General features: G+C 44.5%; 1 protein-coding gene across 5 annotated transcripts in view; it reads right to left on the bottom strand.

Moving 5' to 3' along the window:
- The window catches only part of LOC119364408 (pentatricopeptide repeat-containing protein At3g53700, chloroplastic-like), an 8,503-nt gene extending 3,170 nt beyond the window's left edge, over nucleotides 1-5,333 (bottom strand). For 3 of the 5 annotated variants that reach the window (XR_005174920.1, XR_005174921.1, XR_005174922.1), the window contains exons 1-2: nucleotides 3,452-5,333; nucleotides 2,591-3,022 (exon numbers count right to left, since the gene is read on the bottom strand). Coding sequence is in view for 1 of the 5 variants with exons in the window: in XM_037629886.1 (XP_037485783.1) it covers nucleotides 4,394-4,411; nucleotides 4,516-5,199 (702 nt within the window). In the remaining 4 variants the exon portion in view is untranslated. Of the gene's footprint in view, nucleotides 1-2,434; nucleotides 3,023-3,451 lie in introns of those variants that run through there. The other 2 variants (XR_005174919.1, XM_037629886.1) reach the window with 2 other exon arrangements.
- Nucleotides 5,334-11,702: the final 6,369 nt, after the last annotated feature.

The raw sequence follows: 11,702 nt of genomic DNA, 5'->3' as shown, positions 1-11,702 counted from the left end.
AACTTAACTGTTGACAGCCAAGATAAACACAAATGATCTCTCGCTCATGTCCGTATACCCTATATTTCTTTGAATATCACCAGAATGAAACTCTCTGTGTGCTCCATTACAGGGAGGAATTGTACAGGCTCTAAGCACGCGGAACAAATGGAATGGGTACTCAATGGATTACCAAGGGAAAAACAAGTTGGTCTTTAGCCTAACTGATCCCAAATCATGCATAGCAAAAGGTGCACCGGTTAGAATTCACATTGAACCAAAGAGGCACTGCAATAATTGGGATTTCGAGATCTGTGGATCTTTTGCAGATAGGAACTGCACAATAATTGATTGCACTGGAAAAATAGTGGCGCAGGTATGCCATCCATACCTTGATAATTCTTCTGCAAGCAATACATTCTACATATGTAATTGTAGTGAATTGTATTTCTTTTGTAGAGTTCCTTTGTGTCATGTCACTAAATTACAAAGCATGTGCATATATTTGCTTCATATGGCCAAGTTAGTTGTGAACTACAGATTCCCCATGAGTCATAATTAACAGAATTACTCCATGACAACACGGGAAAGGATAAGCAAAGGCTATCCTAAAGTGAGATGTTGCCATGTTGGTAAAGGGATGGTGTTTATTTCCAGTGGTTTTGCTTGATTGTTATTGTTGAGATCGAGAGGGAGAGCAGTACCTTCAGACAGCTCGAGCTCTCTTGTCTGGTTGCCCGCGCGAGTTATGTGTGTGTGTGGCGGCTTGCACAGAAACTGGAGGACTGGATGCCCCCTTCTAGGTCAGGGCCCTAAGTGACAAAGCTTGAGATGGGCTTGAGCCATACCGGTTCAACTGTTATTATAAATGTCTATGCAAGTGTGTCTAGTAAAGTTTATAAGAATTTCCATGCATGCCAGAAGAACATACATATCTTTTGCAGATAGATACTGCACAATGATTGATTGTACCAGCAAAATAGTAGTGCAGGCATGCCACACATACCTTCATAATCCCCTGCAAGAAAAAGTTTCTACATGTGCTTTTTCAGCAAGTTATATTTATTTTGTAAGATATATTTGTGTTATCACAAAGTTACTAGATGTGTATCTTCTTCTTTAGATCACAAAGTTACTAGATGCACATCCTACTGAAACACAAGCTTGATCTAGAGCCAAGGTTGCTTAGGTAAATTCACAGTTCATCCTCTACCTCATGGACCGCCAGACACACGGATTACCACATAAGACACATGCGTGTGTGGGTGCGACACACCAACGGTTGATCCATCCAAGGACTGAACCCATTTGTAGAGTTCTACTGTGTTATCACAAAATTACTGAGTACATGCATATCATTCTGGCATGGATTATAATTAACAAGAATTATTCCATGACATCAGGGAAGAACAAATATATATGCTATCTAAAGTGAAATGTTGGTTACTTAGTAAAGGAATGTTGTTTGACTATTTCCAGTGATTTTGTTTGATTGTTGTTCTACATGTCTGTGCAAGTGTGTCTGGTAAAATGTATAAGAATTTCAGTGCATGCGACAAGCATATGTGCATTACAAAAAAGATAGAGATCTAACAAATATATTCTTCAAACTGTAGATGGGGAAGAAAGAGCTGATAGAAAGTAATGACTTCTACCACGTGACAGTGCAGTCAGGATGTGACCAGGCTTTTATCATTGGGGTGATGGCAGTTCTTGACAACATTCATGGAGAATCCACCAGGTGTTAATAAAATGAATGGGTGAATTTGCTCACTTACAGCACCTACTTTAATTTTGAAGTAGAGGTCAAACGAATGTATGTCCACTGGAAAGTGACAACATCCCACTGTATCAGGCTATCAGCTCAGCTACACTGTATATTAGATTTAGCCAGTTTTCAGAAGTTAGCGAGTGATTAATTGATGATGTAGTAGTGCCAAGAGTTTATTATATGAGCTTAACGTGTGTGCTGCTCAATTATTTCTTTGACAAACAGTGGTACACACAACAAAGCAAAAGGAGCACACAAAGACACAGGCGCACATAACATTCCTGAGACAGCTTTATGAATCTATATTGACTACTCTATGTATTGAAATAACAGGTCACCGAATAACGAAGTATCTACCCATTGAACTTGGCTCAATGGAGCATATTATGCATAATTAGCATGATATCATGATCTTAACACTGACGTCCTACGAAACAAGGTGTTTTGCAAAGTTTTAGCAGATAAACACAATGTTTTCATTAAAATAGTTAAACCCGCGTTAGCTTTTCTGGTACTCAGTTTATGAGACTTCTAAGCCAGGCTGGTACGCGCCTCAACATGCCATACCTTATGTTGCAAAAACTAGAAAGTTGCTAGTACTAAGTAACAAATATGTTTAAGAAACAACATAACAAGCATCACAGCAGAAGGGGTAACTTGCTCAAAAAAGAAAGAAGGTGTAACTGTCAAAACTGTATGCTCAGACTTGTTATTCTGTAGGCATGGTTGTAGGAAAAAAGCGCACAATGTGCATGACAGTTGAAATGATCAACTACCCTTTCCTAAAATATTTTCTGTACTGGAGTGAACAATGAACAAGGCACAATACAAGTTAAGTACCTCTGCTAGAGGGTAAATTACTTCCATCGTGTTCTTCAACTGCTGATTCCCCCTCATTTAGGTAACAGCTCCTCCAAAACGAAGCAGGTTCTTGACAGGTAGGTTCAAGTGACTGGATGATCTTATCATCTACCAGGGAGTCGACAAATCATACATGAGGTGTTGAGGAGTGTGTCAAGGGTCCATTGAGCAAGTGATGTAGCACTACTGCAGCTGATCAGCAGGCCCCTTGAAATTACAGCTCCACCATTTGCTTCCCTTTATGGAATTCATCGAATCACTTCAACGCATACACGGAGCACCAAGCTGCTTGTCCTTTTCTTTCTAGCACGAAATTTTGGATTAGTCTCTCAATAGTTCCATACCCTTGGTGTAACCAAGATGTCAATGGTTACATTTGAGTTCTTTTCGACGGAGTGTTCTGCAAAACCACTAGTATAAAAATAAAAAGTCAGTATAATGCCTTCATATTCAATCATGTTTCAATCGAATACAAGTGCAGTACAGTTCACATGACAGACATGTATATAAAAATCATGAATTTCGCAAGTCAGGTCTCTAATGTCTATAGAATAAGATTAGCGTGTGTGCAGTAAAATATTGCTCACCGTTTCTACGGACTCGAACAGACTATTAATCACAATCACCACCACTGATTAACGCTGCTATATATCTATGCTGAACTAAAATGTGAAGTAAACATTAAACAGGCCACTCAACCTATTAAATCAAACACATTTTGGAGACTTAACATGATAATTATTAAGTTATACGAGTTTGTATGGAAATAGTTCAAATGTGCAAAATGTAGTAGTTAGTATAGTTGATGCAAGAGGCCTTTGATTCAAAACAAAGACTCACCAGAGCTTGTTCTTCTTATTTGGACAAGCGCCAGATGCCCCGTAATTCGCACCGAAAACAGTCAAGATGCTGTTTCTTACATTCTCCATTGTATCATTCAGCTATACAGCTACTGAAATGTCTACGCTTTGGGTTACAGGAGAAGGATCTTTCCAACTCGATGAAGCACCCCCTGCTGCAATACGCATTATATGATCCACCTCACCAGGCATCCCAGACTTTAAAAGGCAGCTAATAAAAGAATTGACTACTATACTGTCAGGGGTACACCCAGTCTCTACCATTTTATGGAAAAATGTGATGGCTTCTGCTATCCTACCCTTCATGCAGTGCCCAATTATCAAAATAGTATATGTATACTTGTCGGGATGACATCCTTTCTCTTCCATCTCCATTAGAATCATGTTTGCTTCGTCCACCTTTCCACCCTTGCACAGTACATCAATCACAGGGTTATATATAAACGCTTGTGGTGCAATGTCTGTTCTCATGTTCATTTTTTTCAAAAAATGAAGTGCTTCCCCTGATCTGTTCTGCTTACAAAATGTGTGTATTATGATACAGAACGTGTGTGCATTTGGTTGAATATGATACTGAGACATCTCAGTCCAAATCTTCATCGCATCATCAAGCTGTCCGCACCGACAATATCCATCAATCAATGAGCTAAATGTCACAACATCAGGAAGGCAGCGACGAAGTATCATTTGCTGATACACTGCCACCGCAGACCCCATATTCCCAGCCTTGCCATATCCATTGATTAGCACATTGTATGTGACAACATTGGGTGATGTCCCACACGCAACCATGTCACCGTATACTGCCATTGCATCCTCCATCCTGCCAGCCTTACAGTAACCTGAGATTACTGAGGTGTATGTCACTACATTGGGCTTGCAAACACCATCTCTCTGAAGCCTCCTCAACACCTCACGACCCTTACTCACCTCCTTTGCCCTGCATAGCCCATTCACAAGAATATTATGTGTGACAGTATCTGGCAAGCAACAAAACTCATCCATTCTTTCGACCAACTCGAGCGCCTTTTGAACATCCCCCACCTTGCAAACCCCCTTGATGACGACATTGAAGCTCCACACGTCGGGAGAATATACTCTCCCCTGGATCCACCCCTCAAACAACACCACAGCGTCCTGCACCCGGCCACGGCCAATGAACAAACCCAGGAGCTTGTTATATGCATACGCTTCAATGGAACAACCAAATTGGGATGCCTTTGAGAGCAATGCTGCAGCGGCATCAAGAAGGCCTGCGGTGGCGCAGGAACCGGACAGGAAAGAGAGAAAACGAGCATTGGGAAAGTAACCAGACTGGTCCGTCATTTGGTCGAACAGTTGGAGGGCATCAGTGTGGCGGCCGGACTGGCACATCAACGAGATGACGTAGCGGTAGGAATGAGCGGACGGGGGGATGGCGAGCTGGGAGTGGGGGGAATGCAGCGCAGAGAAGAGGTGGAGCGTCGAGGAGGCGCACGGCGCGTGGCGGAGCGCGGCGGCGGCGGCGACCTGGGAGGGCGCGAGGCGGCGGAATGCCGGGAGGTAGTGTGGCAGGAGTAAGGCAGCAGTCGCGAGCGCCTTGGCGATCCAAAGCTCAGCATCGTGCAGGGGCTGGTCCAGCGGCGGCGGTCGGTCAATGGGGTTGTAGGAGTGGAGGAGGCGGAGGAGGGGGTGGCGAGGTGGGACCCTGAGCTGGAGGAGGCTGTGTAGGAGGAGATGGGGAGGCATCGGAGAAGGCGGTGGCGGAGGTTAGCTTCAGAGGAGGAGACGGCGCGGCGGCGGTCATGGAATCACGGCGATGGGGGGAGGCGGCGTAGGCCGCATGGTGGTGCGTGTGGGAGGGTGAAGAGGGTTTGGCCCGTTTGGGGCTTTTCTGTAAATCTGTACTGTGCACAGCGCTCCAACAAGATCTCGTATGAATATGAATTTGATTTGAAGCACACATCCACTTGTTTCGCTTGAATTCGAGTCTGTGTTACTTAAATGGTTTTGAAGAACTTATGAAACAGCAGCTTATTTGAAATGTGGTGTTGTTGTTTTTGCGAGAAAACTTTCAATCTATTCATCAACTGTCAAGATAGTACAAAAAACACGAGAAGTAAAATTTGCATCCAGATCCATAGACCACCTAGTGATGACTATAAGCACTGGAGCGAGCCGAAGGCGTGCCGCCATCATCCCCCCCCCCCCCGCGCGGTCGGAGTCAGACAAACATTGTTGTAGTAGACAGTTGATGTTTGCTTGAACTCCGTTGCTATTTCCTCAAACAGGAAGGGATGATGCAGCACATCAATGGTAGGTATTTCCCTTCAGTGAGGAGACCAAGGTTATCGAACCAGTAGAAGAACCACGCAACATAACATAAACAGCTTCTGCACACAAATAACAAATAATCGCAACCCGGCGTGTTAAAGGGGTTGTCAATCCCTTTTGGGTAACGGTGCCAAAAATTGGAAGGGGGCGGGATAAAGTTGTAATAGATTGGGTAAACAGATCACAAATGAAATAAAGTGCAACAAAGTATTTTTGTATTTTTGGTTTAATAGATCTGAAAATAAAAGCAAAATAAAAATAGATCGCAAAGTCAAATATAATAAAGAGGAGACCTGTGGGCCGTAGGTTTCACTAGTGGCTTCTCTCGAGAAAAATAACAAACGGTGGAAAAACAATTGTTGTTGGGTAATTGATAGAACTTTAAATAATCATGACGATATCCATGCAATGATCATTATATAGTCATCACGTCCAAGATTAGTAGACCGGCTCCTGCCTGCATCTACTACTATTACTCCACACATCGACCGCTATCCAGCATGCATCTAGTGTATTAAGTTTATGGAAAAACGGAGTAATGCAACAAGAACGATGACATGATGTAGACAAGATCTATTTATGTAGAAATAGACCCCATCTTGTTATCCTTAATAGCAACGATACATATGTGTCGTTTCCCCTTCTGTCACTGGGATCAAGCACCGTAAGATCGAACCCATCACAATGCACCTCTTCCCATTGCAAGATAAATAGATCAAGTTGGCCAAATAAAACCCAAATATCGGGGAAGAAATACGAGGCTATAATCAATCATGCATATAAGAGATTAAAGAAGACTCAAATAACTTTTATGGATAAAAACATAGATCTGATCATAAACTCAAAGTTCATTGGATCCCAACAAACACACCGCAAAAAGACTTACATCATATGAATCTCCAAGAGATCGTTGTATTAAGAATCAAGAGAGAGAGAAAGCCATCTAGCTACTAACTACGGACCCGTAGGTCTACAAAGAACTACTCACGCATCATTGGAGAGGCACCAATGGACATGATGAACCCCTTCGTGATGGTGTCTAGATTGGATCTGGTGTTTCTGGAACTTGCGGTGGCTGGAATTGATTTTCGTCGACTCCCCTGGAGTTTCTGGAATATTGGGGTATTTATAGAGCAAAGAGGCGGTGCGGGAGTCCATCGAGGTGGGCATAACCCACCTGGGCGCGCCTGGGCCCCCAGGCGCGCTCTGGTAGGTTGTGCCCCCCTCGGGGCACCCCCTCTGGTACTTCTTCGGCCCAACAACTGTGCCTTCTGGTCTAGAAAAAACCACAAAATGTTTCGCTGCATTTGGACTCCGTTTGGTATTGATTTCTTGCGATGTAAAACACAAACAAAATACAACAACTGGCAATGGGCACTATGTCAATAGGTTAGGACCAAAAAATATATAAAATGATTGTAAAACATCCAAGAATGATAATATAACAGCATGGAGCAATCAAAAATTATAGATACGTTGGAGATGTATCAACAGTCAGAAAGTCATCGTGCTAAGATCGCACAGGACCAGCACACCAGAACAACAACCGTCGCCAATAAAGAGAAGCATAGATCGAAAGGATCCAACTTGCAGACACATAAACGTGGACGAATGAAGACCGGTGAAAGGATCAATATAGTTGACTAGAGGGGGGGTGAATAGGCAACTAACAATTTTTAGCTTTTTTTACCAAATTAAACTTTGCATCAAAGTAGGTTGTCTAGATATGCAACTAGGTGAACAACCTATATGATGCAACAACAACAAGCAAGCAAGAGGTATAACACAAGTAAGCTTGCAAAAGTAAAGACGCGAGATAACCAAGAGTGGAGCCGGTGGAGACGAGGATGTGTTACGAAGTTCCTTCCTTTTGAGGGGAAGTACGTCTCCGTTAGAGCGGTGTGGAGGCACAATGCTCCCCAAGAAGCCACTAGGGCCACCGTATTCTCTTCACGCCCTCACACAATGCGAGATGTCGTGATTCCACTATTGGTACCCTTGAAGGCGGCGACCGAACCTTTACAAACAAGGTTGGGGCAATCTCCACAACTTAATTGGAGGCTCCCAACGACACCATGAAGCTTCACCACAATGGACTATGGCTCCGAGGTGACCTCAACCGTCTAGGGTGCTCAAACACCCAAGAGTAACAAGATCCGCTAGGGATTACTGGGGGAATCAAATTTCTCTTGGTGGAAGTGTAGACCGGGGCCTTCTCAACCAATCCCGAGCAAATCAACAAGTTTGATTGGCTAGGGAGAGAGATCGGGCAAAAATGGAGCTTGGAGCAACAATGGAGCTTAGGGATGGAAGAGGTAAGTCTTCTTGGAGAAGAAGACCCCTTATATAGTGGGGGAACAAATCCAACCTTTACCCACCACAGGAGCGGTACTACCGCACGGGCCTGCGGTACTACCGCGACGGACCGCGGTACTGCTGTGGGCGCGGCAGAGCCTGGACATGAACAGATGAGCACAGACAGGGCGTGGTACTACCGCGACCCTGTGCGATACTACCGCAGGGCAGCCACAGTCCGGGCACGTTAGACACAGATGTAAAAAATTACATCCGTGTCTACCTCCGCTGAGATTTTATCGGTGCGAAAATCCGACATGGTACTACCGCGACCAGGGGTGCGGTACTACCGTGAAGGGTGCGGATGTAAAAAATTACATCCGCCCCTACCTCCGCTCCTGCTGCTGCACTTGGCCAGGCGACACGGTACTACCGCGCCGCAGCACGGTACTACCGTGTAGGGCGCGGATGTAAAAAATTACATCCGCCCCTACTACCGCTTGAGCAGCGGTGCCAGGCCAGACCTCACGGTACTACCGCTTAGGAGGAGCGGTACTACCGTGGAAGCCCGCGGTACTACCGTACCGGAGCCCGGTACTATCGCTGGCTCCTGCGGTAGTACCGCTCAGAGGAGCAGTACTACCGCCAGCCTGAGAATAGCAACTCGGAGTCCTTCATTTTGCAGAGACAAGGTGAGATGGAGGAGAACTCCAAAGAGCCAAAGGAAAGGTGGTACAAAAGGGACGTGTACGTGAGATTCCACCTAAACCTTTCCAAAGCGGACCCCCTCTTAATAGTACGACTTTCCTACGACTCAACTCCACCGAAAAGAACCGTAGAGAAACAGTGTCTTCAATAATCTTCGAGGGGCAACAAATCGTCTTGTGTTTAGTCATGATATATCTGAAAAGCTCAGTGCACACGATTAGTCCGCAAAAGCATTGTCATCAATCACCAAAACTACTAAGGGACAAGGATGCCCTTACAATCTCCCCCTTTTTGGTGGATTGATGACAATACGGGATCTGCACAAAGGGAAATAATATAGCACAAGCAAACCCCACATCTCTAGAATATAGACGAGCTCCCCCTAGATTCGTGCTAGAGAGTAAGGTGCTTTCGACTGCACGGCACGAACACTAGGATCACCACTCCCCCTATATTTTAGAGACAAAGCATATCTTGCAAAGATAAGGCTAACACTAAACAAGATAGTAAATATGAGCATAACATAAATAGCACGATATAGCATAAGCTCAATAAGGTAATAAGGTACGATAGAGTGCATATGTCTTATACCATATGATAAACTTAGTCTCACGAGCACAACCAAACCAAAGCAAACAAGTTCAACAGACGGAAAGCAAAGCAAACGGCAAAGCACACACGACACGCACACGCAAATCCTACACTCTCTCCCCCTTTGGCAGCGAGACACCAAAAAGGCAGAGAGGGCACCTACACCAAAGGTGGTAGCTCAGGCGAAAAATGACTCCTCATCGTCAGACTCCGCGGTAGGAATGTACTCCTCCTCAGAATCGGTCCACTTGTAGCCCTACTTAGCCATCCAGGCAGCCTCGGGGGTGATGTGCCTCTTAGAGTCGCTGGCTGTTGGGGAACGTAGTAATTTCAAAAAAAAAACTACGCACACGCAAGATCATGGTGATGCATAGCAACGAGAGGGGGAGTGTATCTTCATACCCTTGAAGATCACTAAGCGGAAGCGTTTATCAACGCGGTTGATGTAGTCGTACGTCTTCACGATCCGACCGATCCAAGTACCGAACGCACGACACCTCCGAGTTCTGCACACGTTCAGCTTGATGACGTCCTCGCCTTCTCGATCCAGCAAGACGGGCGAAGTAGTAGATGAGTTCCGGCAGCACGACGGTGTGGTGACGGTGTTGGTGAAGAACAATCTCCACAGGGCTTCGCCTAAGCACTACGAAAACTATGACGGAGGATAAACTAGAGGGGACGGGGTTGCCGGCACACGGCTTGGTGTTTCTTGATGTGTCTTTGGTGCTAGCCCTGCCCCTCTATTTATATGTTGAGCCCTGGGGTCGAAACTTGGAGTAAAAGCCTCCACAAAGTCGGTTTCACCCGAAAGGCAAGAGTCCTTCTCGGACTCCAGGGCCAGACGCCAGGGTTCCCGGCGTCTGGACCCAGACGCCAGGGTTCCCGGCGTCTGGCCCCTGGACTCCGCAAAACTTCCTTTTGCGCTTTCCAAAAACCTCGTGGGCTTTCCCCTTTGGCCCAGATAAAGTGTTCTCGTGTCCAAACATTTCGGGAAACATCCGGAACCCCTTCCGATGGATTCCGGAACCTTTCCGGAGATCAAACACTACTATCCACATATCAATCTTTACTTCCGGACCATTCCGGAGTTCCTCGTCATATTCGTGATCTCATCCAAAACTCCGAACAACATTCGGTCACCAACATACATAACTCATAGTACTATATCATCAACAAACGTTAAGCGTGCAGACCCTACGGGTTCGAGAACTATGTAGACATGACCGAGACACTTCTCTTGTCAATAACCAATAGTGGGACCTGGATGCCCATATTGGCTCCTACATATTCTAGGAAGATCTTTATCGGTCAGACGCATAACAACATACGTTTGTTCCCTTTGTCATCGGTATGTTACTTGCCCGAGATTCGATCGTCGGTATCTCAATACCTAGTTCAATCTCGTTACCAGCAAGTCTCTTTACTCGTTCCGTAATACATCATCTCACAACTAACTCATTAGTTGTAATGCTTGCAAGGCTTAAGTGATGTGTATTACCGAGAGGGCCCAGAGATACCTCTCTGACAATCGGAGTGACAAATCCTAATCTCGAAATACGCCAACCCAACAAGTACCTTCGGAGACACCTGTAGAGCACCTTTATAATCACCCAGTTACATTGTGATGTTTGGTAGCACACAAAGTGTTCCTCCGGTAAACGGGAGTTGCATAATCTCATAGTCATAGGAACATGTATAAGTCATGAAGAAAGCAATAGCAGAATACTTAAACGATCAAGTGCTAAGCTAACGGAATGGGTCAAGTCAATCACATAATTCTCCTAATGATGTGATCCCGTTAATCAAATGACAACTCATGTCTATGGTTAGGAAATATAACCATCTTCAATTAACGAGCTAGTCAAGTAGAGGCATACTAGTGACACTCTGTTTGTCTATGTATTCACACATGTATTATGTTTTCGGTTAATACAATTCTAGAATGAATAATAAACATTTATCATGATATAAGGAAATAAATAATAACTTTATTATTGCCTCTAGGACATATTTCCTTCAGTCTCCCACTTGCACTAGAGTCAATAATCTAGTTCACATCGCCATGTGATTTAACATCAATAGTTCACATCTTTATGTGGTTAACACCCATAGTTCACATCGACATGTGACCAACACCCAAAGGGTTTACTAGAGTCAGTAATCTAGTTCACATCGCTATGTGATTAACATCCAAAGAGTACTAAGGTGTGATCATGTTTTGCTTGTGAGATAATTTTAGTCAACGGGTCTGTCACATTCAGATCCGTAAGTATTTTGCAAATTTCTATGTCTACAATGCTCTGCACAGAGCTACTCTAGCTAAT

Source organism: Triticum dicoccoides, chromosome 2B (genome assembly GCF_002162155.2).
Source record: "Triticum dicoccoides isolate Atlit2015 ecotype Zavitan chromosome 2B, WEW_v2.0, whole genome shotgun sequence".
In the NCBI taxonomy this organism is placed as follows: Eukaryota; Viridiplantae; Streptophyta; class Magnoliopsida; order Poales; family Poaceae; genus Triticum; species Triticum dicoccoides.
The sequence above is the reverse complement of the archived record's forward strand: the minus strand, read 5'-3'. Positions and strand labels throughout refer to the sequence as shown.